The sequence below is a fragment of the Lepidochelys kempii genome, chromosome 1, assembly GCF_965140285.1.
Source record: "Lepidochelys kempii isolate rLepKem1 chromosome 1, rLepKem1.hap1, whole genome shotgun sequence".
Classification (NCBI taxonomy): domain Eukaryota; kingdom Metazoa; phylum Chordata; order Testudines; family Cheloniidae; genus Lepidochelys; species Lepidochelys kempii.
The window spans coordinates 345,503,963-345,520,988 of NC_136380.1; the positions used below are offsets into that span (position 1 = coordinate 345,503,963).

General features: G+C 38.9%; 1 protein-coding gene across 2 annotated transcripts in view; it reads right to left on the minus strand.

The window, feature by feature from the left end:
- Positions 1-17,026, minus strand: part of CHCHD3 (coiled-coil-helix-coiled-coil-helix domain containing 3) — a 248,724-nt gene that overhangs the window by 8,278 nt on the left and 223,420 nt on the right. For both annotated transcript variants that reach the window (XM_073328860.2, XM_073328859.2), the window contains exon 7: positions 1,949-2,084. In XM_073328860.2, the coding sequence (XP_073184961.2) occupies positions 1,949-2,084 (136 nt within the window). The remainder of the gene's footprint in view (positions 1-1,948; positions 2,085-17,026) is intronic.

The window sequence follows — 17,026 nt, forward strand, 5'->3', positions numbered from 1 at the left end:
AAAAATTGAGATCAATGGTCTTATTTAAGCACTTGCTTTTATACATATAAAGCAGTGGGGTGTGTGCATTGCTCCCATTGATTTCTTCAAAGACAGAGAAATTCACAGATTCTAAGGCCAGAAGGGACCACTGTGAAAATTCAGTCTGACCTTCTGTATAACACAGGCCATAGATAACTCCTGTCTGAACCACACATATAGCTTTTAGATTAGACCAATATCCACCCTTGATTTAAAAATTGCCAATGATGGAAAATCTACCACAACTGTGGTAAATTGTTCTAAAGGTTAATTACTCTCACAGTTAAAAATGTACACCTTCCTTCTAGTCTGAATTTGTTGAGCTTCAACTTCTAGCCACTGATCTTTGTTATACCATTGTTTGCTAAACTGAAGAGCCCATCGTCAAATATTTGTTCCCTGAGTAGGTCCTTACAGACGGCAATCAAGTCACTCTTTAACTTTCTCTTTGTTAAGCTACATAGATTGAGCTCCTGGAGTCTATCACTGCAAGACATGCTTTCTAATCCTGTAATCATTCTTGTGGCTCTTCTTTTAACACCTCCCTCCCACCAACATTCTTCTTCAATTGTGGATACCAGAACTGGACCGTATTCCAATAGCTGTTGCTCCAAGGCCAAATACAGAGGTAATAGAACCTTCCTATTCCTACTCAATATTCTCATTCATGCATCCAAGGATTGCATTAGCCCTTTGGCCACAGTGAGAGACTGAGAGCTCAAGTTCAGCTGATTACCCACCACGATCCCCAGGTCTTTTTCAGTCACTGCTTCCCAGGATACAGTCCCCTGGAAGTAAGACCTAAGTTCTTTGTTCCTAAATGTACAACTTTACATTAGCCATATTTAAAATGCATATTGTTTGTTTGTGCCCAGCTTACCAAGAGATCTTCATCATTCTGTATCAGTGACCTGTCCTCTGAGCATGGAATACGTCCCTTGGTACTTACATTGGAGAAGGCCCCAAACCAAGACCCCAGAACTGAACCATCATGAAATATTGTTATGTTCAAAGAACTGAACCCAAGCTTAGAGGCTTGAGTTTATCTCTAATTTAAACATATACTGTGCTCATTTCTAGCCTCTTTCTCCTATGCTGCGCTAATATGTCAATACAACTAAGTGTGGTGAGTCAGCGAGTAGTACCCAAGTGCTTCAGTTACTAGTATAGCTGCAGGTTTGGTTGCTTGTTAGTGTACATAAAGAGCTGCACTTTCACAAAATAAAATACCCAACTGCCACACTATTACGATGTGTATACATCAAAGACCCCTAAAAACTACACCGTGCAGTTACAAGCCAGATACAAAAAAGGAATGTTAAATCACTGGCTTTTGAAAGGAGTCACAGACTTTTAAACAAATCTATTATATTTTGCAACTATTCATTTAAAAAATCCTTCAGACATAAGTGGCTAATCAAACTTTTATAGAACACCCGAAGTTTACACTATATGGTAAAATTATAATGCTAGCAAATTAGGCTGCAAAAGGATAGGATAAGCAGGTTACAATGCCACATTCTGGGAGTTGGTTGTACATCAAAAATCAAAACTTCCTACAATCTGACTGGTTTGCTGGCCAGTTTAAGACATGCGTTAACTTGTTACTGAAATGGGTGATGTTATGGGTTGGAATTTTATGACAAAAATACCACTCAGATGAATCCGTTTATCTTGCAGCTAAAATCGTAGGTACGAGGAAACATTTGCTAACTGTAATGTCTATTACACTGTGGAACAGTCTCCCAAGGGAAGTTATGGAAACACTTTTGCTTGAGTAATTTAAAATTGGACTCTACAAAGCACATGAAAACATACTATTAGGAACAATCCTGCATTGGCAGGTGAAAAGGATTAACAAGATGATCCAACAGTTTTTTCCATTTTATTTCCATAGGCCATTCAGTAGCTGCATTCTTCTACCCACCTGTTTGGCATGATTGACACAATGAAGGTATTGGCTGGCTAGTGCAGAGCAGCTGAGGGTCTCATGTGAGTTTTGCTGATAACATTGGAGAATCTTACTCTGCAGATCAGCACAGATCGGATGAGACTCGTATCGCCTGGGGAAAGAAAAACAGAACAACATTTTACAGTTTCCGACTGAGAAAGATTTCATGAGGGCTTTATCCAGCCGTTTTGTTAAAAGTAAACCAAATAGTAAAAGTGAAGGAAAATTTTGTAGAGTTAGGAAGGAAAGCTGCTTCCAGACTATACTGTGCTTTTACCTGAATAACATAAAATACAAGTGCAAAAGGGAGCTATAAACTATTAGGACCAGAGACCAGCTACATCTTCTAGATTCAACATTCAGTTCTAGTTTTTAGAGACTCTAACACCCAATTTACTTCACCTGCGCATAGGTCTCTAATTAAAAGGCCCCAAAGCTACTAAACAGGCCTGGTTTCACCTACAATAAGAATAAGTTACAGAAAGAACCACAAGGTAAGTCAAGCCTCACCAATGCATATCTCTGTGACATCTTAATACTTCTGCTGGTCATGTTGTGCCTGTGTGCATAGGACAGGCAAGGAATGCTATCTTATTGGACCTGGCCCACAGAGCACATAAAGGACCCACTATTGCCACCAGATGAGGGAGATGACCTTTTGCTCAAATGATATCCTGTTATTTTTAGAGCTCAAGGCTCCAAGTTCTAAGCCCAATTCCCTGGTATGTATGTGATTTAAATAAGAATTTTGTCTGTTTTCTTCACTGTATGGGATTCGTGACACTTGCATCAACCTCTCTTGTTAACGCAATGTAGCCATTATCTTCAATGGGAGCTGTGGGAATTGAACACATCTCAGGACCAGTCTTTTAAAATGTAAGCTGTTTTGGGCAAGTATCTTGTCATCTTGCCCTTATCCATGAAGTGCTATCCATGCCCTGTAGCGCTGCAGAATCAATAAATAATTCCTGAGCTCTAAGCACGGCTCAGACACAGACACCCTCTGTAAACCTGTGCAGGTCAAACTGTCACTATTTCCCCATCTGTAAAATGGGGGTGGAATGCATGCCTACCTCAAAGCTAAGAATGTTTGCAAGGTGCTTTCAAGATGAAAAGTGCCAAGTATTATTAGACTGACTGGCGACCTGGGTGTGTTAATTGTAAAAAAAGGCATTTCTATGGCATTCATCACTACAGCATAAAGCCAAATGATGTTTTTTAAACCCAGTAGTAAAATGCTTTTTTATTAACTATAAATAAACACAGCTTTAATCATCATATGATTCTTCTACTTTGAAGACTAATATTCATTTTATGTGCATATATAGCATACTTAACTCGTCTTCCAGTTAGTTCTTCAAGGAACCTGAAACTGGCTGCTCAAATATACATTCCACAATACATTATTTTCAGCTCAATAACGTTAAAAAAAAAAAAGACTCATCAAGCCAGAGTATCCTCAGATGAACATTTGGCTCCTTATTTGCTGTTTGGCCTAGGCAGCTCTACATTGTACTAGAGTATGAAAGTAAACTGCAATGCACAATACTGTTCCTTAGGGACATTTGCTTCTTGGCAGCCTCTCAAGATGTAGTACCAAAAAAAAAAAAAAAAAAAAAAAAAAAAAAAAAAAAGGTTAAATCTCCTTGATTTTACAGTATATGCCCATATAAAACATCTCTCTCTTATACTCTCTTCATCCAGTACCTTACATCTCCATGAAACACCTAAAACAGAATTTAAATCCAGTCCCATTACAATCTTACATTCTTTATGATCTGAAAATTCAGACTTTGTGGATTCTTATGGATGACGATTTTCCCTTAATCCTGTCTCTGCTGATACTAGCAAGCATTTTAGAGGCTATTGTACATCAGAATGTATGACCACAGAATGTTGTACACTGACTGATTAGAATGAGGTCTTTGGCTGTATCAATATCAAATAAAATGTGAGGGGAAGCACAGCATATGCTCCTTACAGACTTATGACTCACCACTCTGATGATTCTGTTTCTATCAAGATTCATAGATTCCAAGGCTAAAACCAATGCTCATTTTACCTGACTGAAAGCCTACTCTGGACTGATAATCGAATCAGTTAACAGAAAATAAAGACATACATACACATGCATTGACCTAACCCTGCCTTAATTCACAAATGACTTTAAAAGTCTGCCATGTATTGTGTCCCATATAAATTGGGAGGTTGGGGGAAGGAAGGAAGAAAATGGTTCTTTATATTTTCATTATGTAAATTTGTCTAAACACTATTTCAATAGTTTTAGGCCACAGACAAGCTTTTGTTTGTTTTTTTGAGTCATGCTATTAGCAACACAGTTCAAAGCCCATAAATTATTTTTTATTTGAAATGTGTCCAGGTATACTTTTATGCTGCTGTCAGTACTACAGCACTTCAGGGCCTTTGATTTTCTGTCTGTTAATCACTTGTTTTCATAATGTTTTTAAAAAAGGACCTGCATCCACTGCCAAGCTCCTCAGACATTCGAACCTGGTATTTATGGGAGCTCAATGCGAACAGGTGCAGTTCCTTGAGTAGACCATGGCCATTTGCTTGGATTAGTCTGCTCAGGAAGAACACTGGATCTGTACTGATCTGCTATGCTTGTTATGCTACCCTAATGCACTGTTTTCACTTTTGATAAATGTCTAAATGAGATACTATCTAACATTAGGTGGCCATAAAACACAAACTGTGGTACCTTCCATTTGGAAAGAGATTCCAAGATGCTTCCAATGTGCATACTGGTAAGTCTGCCATACAGTTACCAACTGATTTCTGAAGAGGAATGCACTCTCTCCTTATGATGTACAGAACTGCTGTTAGGTGGGCATCACAGAAAGCAAATGGCAAGACAACTCCTTGGAAGGGAAACTAAGTATCTACCTATAAGGGAAGATTTTCTAAGGTTTTATAAAAGTGGTTAAGGGCCTGGTGGGTTTGACTGAAGAGGAAAGGTTAAAAGAGTTAAATGATGAAAATACTAATGAAGTGATACCTGTAATGTATCTTCATTAAGCAATTAATGTATGTATTTCAGGGTTGTTTTTTGTTATTGTTTTTTTACAGCGGTCATCACCATTGTGGCTTAAGAGACCACCACATAATATCCACCCTAATCTACTGTTGATAAATATGTCCTACCTCTGTTAGACCACCCTGTTCAGAAAAAGAGTTTTATGATTCTTAGCCACTCATGATTTACTGTATCTAGGGGGTGTGAAGGCACTAAGGAAGGAGAAGAAGTGTTTAGGGTAGTCCAAGGAGATATAATGAGAAACAAAGGTGTTAAATTAAGAAAAGGTAAATTTAAGATGACCATCAGGAGAAACACATCCTGACAGTGAGATCTATTATACTGTAGAACAATTATCCACAGGAAGTGCTGGAATCTTCATCACTTGGGACAGTCACAATGAGACCAGACAAAACAACAGAAAAAATATAACGTAAAGAACAGTCTCTTGCCTGGTAAGGGGATGAGCTGGATAGCTTAATAAGTCTTTCCCACCTCTAACAGATGCGATTCCATGACTACTTTAAGAAAATAACACATCCAAGAGATTTAAAATAGAAAGTTGCTGGTTTTCATGGCAAAAATCAGAATGAGAAACAGGCTGATCTAGGCAGTCCATTATATGGAACAACTGCAAGAATTTGTTTTTGAACTTATTACTGTATTACTTCTTGATCTGCTTTTGCTTTCCTAGCTGCCCCTTAAGCACCTGACATGCTAAGAGAATGCTTCTGTGTATGAGAGTACGCCTTAAAGGATGCCATTCACCCACCCTTTCAATAAAGCTGATGTAATGGAAGTTGGTAAAGATAATAAAATGAAAACAAAAGAGAGAATAAGAGGTTGTTGTTTTTTAAATTCACATTCTATGCTATGGGATGAAGAAAATATTTAATGAAAGGGACTTTTCTTTCTATCTATCTATATAGCTACCTATCTAGTCTTTCTCAAAGAACTTAGCTCATTATAGTCCCAGGGGCTCCAAGAAAGGAACCCTTTAGAATCTTCAAACAAAATGTCAACCAAAGAGGAAATCTGAAGCCAGCATGGTAAGCTACACAGTGTTGTAATAAAATGGGCATCCTGAATGGAAGAATTTGAATGACTGATGAGTTTCCAACTGTGCAGGTAACTGGTATGATCCCATACGATGAGGAATCAGACAATTGTCAGAAGAATGTAAGAGCACACATTGAAACATACAGGATACACAGATTTCTCAGGTCATGGAGTTGCTCTTTAGCTTTAGGCCTCTCAACAATAAGGCACATATTTATGTGTGTATATATATACAGACAGACAGACACACACACACACACGCACACTTATCAGGAAGTGAAACATGTAGTTTCCAGTTGAAACTGCAGGGAATTTAGAGGGACATGAATCCAGTTAACAAAACTGGATTTTTGCCCAGAAGACTTGATTTATCACCATCTCTCATAAAAGAAGTGCCATTGGATCTTAATGGACAGAGGTGGCCAGAGCCTCAGTTTTATTCCTCATTCAAATGCTGGCACCTTCCAACAACACTTATTATCATTATTATTATTTGTATTACTCTACTGCCTAGGAATCCTTGTCAAGGCCCAGGACCCCACTGTGCTAAGTGCGGTACAAACAGAACAAAAAGATGCTCCCTGCCCTAAAGAGTTTATAATCTAAGTATAAGGCAAGAGACAAGAGATGGATACTGACAGATGGGGGAGTACATGGACACAATGAGACAATATTGGTCAGCATGACAGGGAGTGGAGTGGTCTCCACACACCAATAGCTTTACTGTTATCTATTTTTTGCAAGCATCATGTAAAAGATATTTGAGGGTGGATAATGAGGTGACTTTTCAGATGCTGACAGAAAGCGTGAGGGGAAACTCAGAGGAAAGCACGATGGTGCTTGTTAGAAAATTTAAGATGAGGGTAGGGCTGATGGTGGCTGGCATCATGGGCCAAAAGAAGGCGGGAAATGACATCTCGATAGCGAATGAGAGATGATAGGGATAGGGTGGGGATAGGCCATGAAGGGCTTGAAAGTGAGGACAAGGAGGAGGAATTCTATAGTATACCTATGGCCCTGTGTAAATTGCATTTTTATTATTAATTATTATTATTATAATGCTTTTAAAATTCACAGCAGCATCACAGGTGTTTGAATTTAATGGGATACGCATGGTGCTGAGTCATCCCTCCCACCCCGAACTGATTTTTCCACTATCAAGGAGGACGAAGCAGGCATCCTAGCTTTCACCTAAATGCTGAGGCAGTGCCTGCTTGTGGGGAGTTAGCGGGCCGGTCCCACCTCAGTGGGGATAGGGAAGGCTGCAGGAGGTCTCACTACATGGCGCCACCCATCTACCCCACCCTGGCCAAGGACAGAGATTGGAGCTCGGCTTACTTCTTATTCAGCTCCAGCCTCAGTCCCTGCTGCTTCTGCTTCCTGGCCAGCTGGGTGGGGCCCCCTCAGGCACCTGCTCATGCTCCAAGTGGTAGATCCTGGTTTCAGTACCTCACCAGCCAGCACTTTGGTTCCAGATCACCGTGGGCCAGGCTGGGGTTCCAGATCACGTGCACTGTTAGCCCTACCTCCATCTCCCTGCTAGCAGGGCAGGAAACTAGCACCATCATGAGCTGCTGAAGTGGCCCAATACCATGATTTTTCCAACAGCAGGGAGGTAGAAGCAGATGTCTCTGCTTTTGCCTCCCCGCTGTTGGAAAAATAACAGTATTGGGCTTAATTTAATAATTTCTGTGCAACCCTTGAAATCGTGATTTTCATAGGGCCTTAGTTATAACCTTATCTTGACAGATAAAGAAGGACTGATCACAGAACAAAAAATTAGTGGTGGTACTAGGTACAAGTCATCATAACTTGATCACATTTGTTATGTGCAAGCAGAACCTGAAGCCCAAACTAGGAATGCATATACGTGGTGATTTAAAAGGCCAGTTTCACAAAGCGGACAACAATTATAAGCCAAACCAGGTGAGAGAGAGAATTTCAACAGAAACATCTGAATGATAGCTGGGAACTGTTTAAGCAAATTTTACTAGATGCCACAAAAGCCACAATAAAGAAGGTCACAATGATTAAAAAACTGTCTTAGAGGGGAAGTGAAGGAAGTTATTAAAAAAAACCAACAAAAAACAACATAACAAATGGAAGAAAGGGGAAGTTGATAGTAATGACTATAAACCAGAAGCTAAGAATTTGTAGAAAATTGATAAAGGAAGTAAAAGGACACAAGGACAAAAGGAAATCCAGGGCCGTCCTTACCCATACACAAACCATGCAGCTGCGTAGGGCAGTGCCCTGCACAGCTGCATGCTGCTCCAGCCCCTGCTCCGGCTCTTCCCCAGGCCCCCGACCCTGCTCTGACCCAGCCCCGCCTCTTCCCTGCCCCAGCCTCCCCTGAAGATTGCAGCCAGGCCTGACCCTGCACTCACAGCATGGTAAGCAGAGCAGCCTGGGGACCCAGGCCTCCACGGGTGGGGAGGTGGGGGCTGGCCACTTCCTGCGGGAAGTGGAGTGATCCAGCCCCAGCCTGCTCCACTCCCTTGGCTCCTACGCTTGGGGGGGAAGGGAGGACCCACCCCCCAACACTCGCCAGTGGTGCGGCTGGGAGCCAGGGGAGCGGAGCAGGCTGGGGCCGGGTCACTTCACTTCCCACAGGAAGTGGCCAGCTCCTGTCCCCCACGGAGGCCTGGAGACAGCCCCCACTCCCCTGCGGAGGCCTGGGGGGGGCTGCGTAGGACACCAGAATAGCTAGGGATGACCCTGGCAAAATCTATCAAGAGTTCTTATTATCCTGAACTATATTAGGGAAAAAAATTCCTCAGAATGGCATTGATACAATACTAGATGGAAATGGTAGAACAAGCCATAATAATGCAGAAAAGGAAGAAGCGTTCAATAACATTTCTGTTCTGTATTTGGGAAAAAAAAACATATAGTCAGATCATGCCATCTTCCATTCCAATAGTAACTCAGGATGAAGTTAAACTGCAGATACTGAAGGTAGACATTTTTAAATCAGGAGATCCAGATGACTTGCAGCCAAGAGTTTTAAAAGAGTTGGACAAGGACAATTAATGTTCAGTTTTCAATAACTCTTGGAACACTGGGAAAATTCCAAAAGTCTGGAAGAAAGCTAATGTTGTGCCAATATGTAAAATGGGTAAACAAGACGACCTGGGTAGTTATAGATCTATCAGCCTGACTTTGGCACTGGGCAGAATAACTGAAAGGCTCATAAGGAACTCAGTTAAAGAATTAGAAGAGATTAATATAATTAATGTCAATCAATATGGATTTATGGAAAATAGTTCCTGTCAAATTGGAAATCCTTTTCTGATGAGATTACAAATTTAGTTGATAAAGGTAAGAGCATTGATGTAATAAACTTCTGTAAGGCATTTGACTAGGTATGCCTGAAATTTTGATTAAAAACAGAATACAAAATTTACATGCACACATTAAATAGATTAAAAACTGACTAACTGACAAGTCTCAAAATCTAATTGTAAATGGAGAATCATCATGGAGCAGATATATTTCTAGTGGCGTCCCACAGGGATCAGTTCTTGCCCTTCTGCTATATAACATTTTCATCAATAATGTGGAAAAAATTTGCAGATGACATAAAGATTGTAAGCGTGATACATAATGAAGAGGTCAGGACGATGACACAGAGTGATCCGGATCACTTGATAAACTGGTCACAAACAATGTGTGTTATAAATACTGTCAAATGTAAAGCCTAGCAACAAAGAATTTAGGCCATACTTACAGGATTAGGGACTCCATCCTGGGCAGCACTGACTGTGAAAATGACTTGGGAGTCACGGTGGATAATCAGCTAAACATGAGCTCCCAGTGTGATGTTCTTGCCAAAAGGGCTAACGAATTTCTTGGATGCATAAAGAGGGGAATATCAAGTATGAGTGGGGAGATTATATTACCTCTGTATTTGGCCCTGCTGCAACTACTAGTAGAATATTGTCCAGTTCTGGTGTCCACAATTCAAGAAGAATGTTGGTACATTGGAGAGGGTTGACAGAAGAGTCATAAGAACGATTAAAGGATTGGAAAACATGCCTTATAATGACAGACACAAGGATCTCAATCCAATAAGCTTAACAAAGGCCAGACCTACAATAAAAAATTAGGTGAACCCAATTATGTCACTCAGGGGTGTAAAAAAATCCTCACTCCTGAATGACGCAGTTAACTCCGGGTGTAGACAGCACCAGGTCAATGGGCCTACCACTGCCTCCCAGGAGATGGCTTAACTACAGCAACAGGAGAATATGTCAACCTTCTCTTTCACTGTTTCTTCACTAGAAATGCTGCAGAGGCACATCCGCAGCATTGAAGCTATGCCGCTTTGCCATTTCTAGTGAAGACACAGCCAAAGAGAAGGTTAAGGGGTGACCTGATCACAGGCTGTAAGTACCTACATGGGTAATTGGGCTATTTGATAATGAGCACTTCGATCTAGCAGACAAACAGTACAACATGATCCAATGGCTAAAAGTTGAAACTAGTCAAATTCAGACTGGAAAGAGAGCGTGTGTTTTTAACAGTGAGCACTTAGCGACTGGAACAATTTACCAAGGATTGTGGTGGATTCTCTATCAATGGCAAGCAAGACTGGATGTTTTTCTAAAAGATACTCTCTGGTTCAAACAAGAATTAATTCAGGGAAATCCTATGGCCTGTGTTACACAGGAGATCAGACTAGATGATGACTATGGTCCCTTCTGGCCTAATAACCTGTGAATCTACATTTGATGCAATAGGGATAGCCTGTGGGGGATGCAAAGAATGGGGTGATATGGTGAAACGACTGGCTAGGAAAAAGATCTTTTCCACAGCATTCTGAATGAACCTGAGTAGGGTAAGACTGCATTTGTCAAGGCCAGCAAAAAGGATGTTGCCTTTATCAAGATGCAAGATGATGAAAACCAGCATGACAGTTTTAGCTGTGAGAATGCATAGGAAAGGCTGTGTCTTAGATATGATATGCAGAAATAATCAGCAAGGTATAGACAATGTCTGGATGTGAGGATCTACACAGAGGTCTGAGTTGAAGATGATACACATGTTATGGGCCTGAGTGACAGGCAAAAAGATCACTGTGGACAATACCACAAAACAATATAATGTTCGCTGCTTTAGTAAGGACTTATGTGAAGGGAGCGCTTTCTACCAAATCACATCCTAGAACCATGTGAGGGTTTCTGTTCAAAGTGGTAAATAATAATCAGAAAACAAAGGGGAGAGTAACAAGAAGGCACATGATACTAAAGATATGTTTTGCACAGTTATTTTTAGTTTCAGAATTCATTTTCCCCTATGATAAATTATTCAAGACTACCTTCCCACATTCAACACATCACAAGTCATGTGTGGATTATGAAATATGCAAAACACAAATCAAACAATAATGTTCTTTTAAAATATTTTGGCATTACTGCAGTGTAACCAAAATCTACAATGAATATTTCTAAATGGTCCACAATCAAACCCCCATCCATCTACAATCCAGCTGATTACAACGTGGAAAAAAACACCACCTGAAGACCAAGTGCTCTACAGTTTGATTCTTGTTTGATTTACACTTGACTTTTTTGAGACTTTTTTATTGAGACTTTTTTGGTAGATGAAAATGAAAGTGGAACTGTTCCAAGAAAAAACTATAATTAAAATGGTGAAAGTAGACAGGATTAATTTCTCTTCCATCATGATTCAGAATATGGAATAAATGAGGAAACGCTGTACTAACGACTTCTGCACTGTGACCTTGAAAACAACTCACTCTGCCCACCGTCAAATGACTCAACCATTTATATTACTAGCAATCAGTTACTAGTGTTAATTTCTATAATAGTAAGCAAAAAGAATCTAAAAATGAACACGTATGGTGTATTACAGCAGACTAAATTCAGCATTGACAAACTGCATATGAAAATTTCATAAGCGCCTCGACTTCTCCCTCCTTCCAAGGAAAAGTAAAATCTACTTCATACATTTTGACCTATGAAATTTATAAAAGAGGATAGAGAACATTCAGTTGTCTCTTGAAGGCAATGTTAAATCTTCAGCTATTTCCAGGATGTTAACACAAGCTTTGTACACTGCCCAAAAAGTCGCGTTTAACAAACACGACTGGCAGAAGGCTCTATTGACATTTTATATGTCTTCTTTGCCCTTTCTCAGCTGGTAAAATACCACTGTCTGGCAGGCTTTTCCTGTACTTTTTAGTATAATCTATGAGACATATATAAATGGAAACCATCCCCAGCAATGCAACACTATATTTACTGAATAAGGGAGTAGCATTAAGATTAATGGGAAGGAATTAAGACCCCAATGCAACAAAGCATGTAAGAACATGCATAACTTTAAACACTAAGTAGTGCCATTAACTTTAATGAGATTACTCATGTGCTTAAAGTTATAAACATGCTTAAGTACTTTTTGGATGGGGGCTTAAAATTAGTCTTAAGGATCAGGAAAGATTTCTTAACAGTAGGACCCTATTAGGTTGAGGAACCATCTCCCAAGGGAAGTAGTAGAAACCCTATTACTTGGGACATTCAAAACTAGACTGGACAAACCATTAGTAAATGTGCTGCAGGAAATAACCCTGACCTAAAGCCTTCAAAATGACAGAAGTAATGTGATTTAGAGAAGTTAAAAGCACTTGTACAGCATGTCACCACACGCACAGTACATGACTCCTGTTGACTTTGATAGGCGGATTTAGACCCAATAAATTTGTTTCAATCTGTGCTGAGTTTCTGTTCTTCCAAAACATTATTCCTTTAAAAAAAACTTTAAAAATGCAAAGTATGCCATTACAATATATTGTATAAATGCACAGAGGTCACAGTTAGTCACACAGTTGCTGTGGGAACCACAATTTTGGCATCCTGACTTGCAAGTGTTTACATTTTCAGCCATGATACTACAGGAACAATTTGCTTTGACTATTAAGATATTTTTACTATATATTTCAGGATAAACAGTGTTTTGATACAACAGTGATGGGCATTTTAGAAATTCTAAGACAGGTAGAAAAATATACTCCCTTAGTGTCAAAAATATAAATCAGTAAACCAGAATTTATTCAAAGAAACTCTAGATGGTGTGGGGGTGCAAGCACCTGTATACTTGCCTTCTGTACAATTTGAGAATGGTAAACATTTCCTGGTCTTGTGATGGGAAGAGTTTCTGTGCAAGTCAGGAGAATGGTAATGACAAACAGCCAGCTATACATCTGCTGTACCACAGGGCAGAGAAATATAGAGTAACTCTCCCATGAGGGTGCATCTAGTCACTCTGGTATGCACAGAAACACACACATTTATATCACATATGTGGTTATATAATCATCATATAAACACACATATTTCAAATACCATAGCATGAAATCAAAATGATAAAAATTAACTTTAAACTATACTTGTGGCGTTAGCTCTTTGCCTAAATCTTTCTAACTAGAGAGAATTGTTGAGGCAGAGTTGCTCCCTGGGAAGTGGCATTGATACTTTGGCTGACATTCCCGAAAAGGCGACTAGTCTGCATGCTTCTTATGACCACCTCTTTTCCAGGACTGGTACATGTAATGTAAAATAAACAAGTTCCATAAAGAATATACTCAGCCACTGCATCATTGACTTTTGCAGACGAAAGTCAACCTGCAAGGCCCTGAAATCTGCTATGCAATGCTGAACTACCATACAGTAGTCAAAAGAAGAAAAAGAACAGAGGGAGACAAAAGCAAGGACCAAAAAACCCCAATGAGTAGCATAAACCAAAGGTATGATAGTGTAGGGATGCTGAAAGGTTTTATTGCCAATTGTTTCAGAAAAGCTGAATGATTCTCTTCTGGCTCTGTAAAACTCACAAGTAACATGGTCACCCCAAACTCATAGCAATAAAAATTTTATAGCAGCACACACTAATACAGAATCTTGCTTTCATTTTATATATATGTATGTGCTTGGCATAATTCATTTTTTAAAAGAATTCTGACAGATATCAATGTTTCTTTTTAAGCTTTTTAGACTTTTATCTATTTAATTTTTTACAGTTGCGGGTAGTTATTGGGGGCAGACAATTATTTAATGACTGTAGATGTTGAGATTCAAAAAGTTAAAGCTTTATGAATGCTGTATAATTATCTGCAGCTCCAGCTCCGCTAATACCGGAATTGGCTATTTTAGCGGCGCTGTAAATATGTGCTTTATGCAGCATTCTTTACCTACAATGCATTTTATACACATTAAGGTGGGACTTTCTTACTTTGCCTATCTGTAAATTTTGATTATTTCGACGGAAATATTTTTTCATCAGTTTGTGTGTGTATACAGTGACGCAATTTACAGATATTTATTGATAAATTTAATCCTTCCAAGCCTAAATATATGCAATATTCCGATGTATAAACACACTCTTCCTGAACATCAAAGGTCTCTGTAAAATCTACATCACTCTCTATAAAATACCCTGAGGCATACAGCACTATGTTCTGGCACATTAGCCCCTAAATATTATTCTCTTGTGTAATATAAGTTTAACTATTTTTTTTATGGGGAGAGCCAGGAATTAGTGCACAGTCTGAAAGTCTGTCACTGATCACAAAAGAAAGAAATGCTACGGGCAAGAGGTAGAGTATAGAGAAAGCAACAAAAGATTTAACTGCTGCTGAAACAGGTTACAATTATTTAAGGGAACTGAAGTTTCCATTCTTCTTAAAAGATGATGTGACAGTAAGATTACTGTATATCCAGATGTATGGATTACAGAAAGCACGTCTTGGATTCACAGTGATGAGCTGCATTTGTTATATGCACCTCTTGAGATCTCTCATTAGGCTGTGTTAACAAGTCATCCTGTCTTTAGGAACTGACCACAGTGTTCAAGTTAACTTGTGATGAGCTAAATTAAATAGCATTGTGTTGGCAAACAAAACCAAAAAAATCAAGAGGCATAAATCACCCCTGCAAGTATTTTTGATAAGGGGATGCTAGATCTGGTTGGAATATTGCTTATCTTTTAACCCTCTCTTACTGTATATTGGAGAAATTTAAAAGAAACTTCCTGAACATCTGTTAGACCTGCCTAACATAGTTATATGGGGAAACGTGCTTCTCACCATGAATACATTCTGAATTGTATTTAGAGTAAATTAAGTATTCAGAATAATATAAGATTTTCATGTTAACTTAATATTCCCTTCACCGCCTAGTGGTAAACACCTTCCTGAAACTCAGACATGATGTCTGACACTAACAATATATACAGCAGTGTTCTTCAACCTTTTTGGACTCAGGACCTACTTGTAAACCTTGATGGTCTGTCACAACCCAGTGCAAAAAACATCTGGCTTACTAAATATTTTTTACTCATTAAATGTAATATACACATTATCATAATAAGTAAGTACTAAATAAGCACATCAGGTGTACCATAGCAGCAGCTCCAGAGGATGTCGTGAAGGCCAAGACTATAAGAGGGTTCAAAAAGAACTCGATAAGTTCACTGAGGTCCACCAATGGCTATTTACAAAAGTATCTTCAAATTTAATTGTAATTATGACAACCTGCGGTAAGGCCTAAACTTATCATGATCTATTAACATCATTTAAATTAAATACAAAATAATATTAAACAGTACATGTTACTGCATTAAACAGTACATGTTACTGCATTAAACAGTACATGTTACTGCTGACATTTTAAATAAAAGTCAAAGAACTGAACTGGCGGAAGTTACTGGCTAACCAGCTGGAACCAGAGATTGTTGAAATGTTAAACCAGCTTTGACAGCGGTAGCTTCTTCTGTGGATGCAGAGAATATTTTCTTCATTTCACTTTATTCAACTAGTTCAATTTAATGACTAGTTCATTCAAAGTTAAACTAACTGGGAGTTGATAAAGCAGGAAAGCGTCTCTTCCTCTTACAATCTATGACGAAGAATTAGATGTGAGAAGTATTTATTAGTTCTAAAATCTTGAAGGACATGGTGACCGGCAACAATCGCTTCAATTCACTAAATACTGATTCTACTGCATTTAATAAATCAGTTAGTTTTAAATACAAAACATGTTTTGATAAACTTTTTTTAATGCATCCAGCACATTTAAGGTAGTTTTATTTAACTACATTTTTTTTAAATGCTGGTTTTGTACATTTTTCATAGAATTCCAATTTCCATCCAAATAGAGCTTAACACAAAACATAAGTAAAACATAATAATCTAGTACATTAGAAAGACATCAGTCACCATTTTCTATTAATCTGAATAAATTTATTAAAGGAATTATATATCTTAAACATACATGCGTAGAGATACAGTGCACTGCCTGGACTAGCAAAAGTAGTAACAAATTTAGTGTAAAGACTGTTGTTAGTTGCAAGTCAACATGTTTTAATGGTTACCAACTCTTGAGAATCCACTTTTCTTTTCGAAAATAACTGCAAAGTACCAATGCAAAACAAGATTTAAATCAATCCTGTACAATCTATGATTCATTATGGAAGCAACTGTTGATCCAAGAGAAGCAAGATGATTCCTGTGGTCAGCTGCAGGTGGAAGTTTTTTGGTGCTCTTGGGCGCTGTGGTTACTTAGATGTCTAAGTGAAGCACAGGGTCTGAGATGACCCCCCAAAGGAGTGACCAATCTAACAATCTGAGGGCGATTACTTTGATGGTGAGGATTGTAACAGAGGAGGTGAGATTTCAAAGCACTTTTCCCTTCTTCCGGTATCACTTCCATCAAGTATCAATAGGCAATTTCTAAACTATTCCTTTTATGTCTTCTTATTGATCGAGCCACCAGCAGGAAAGCTGCCCCTTTTAAAGGGGTGAAGTAGTGTACCTTTTTCACCACTGGTTGTGTAAAACAGTCGGAGAACACCAAGCAAAGCTACAGCCTGTTATCCACTCACATAGTAAGATGGTTCTATTGTAAACTGCACTCTGCACTGACTGAAAGCACCCATCA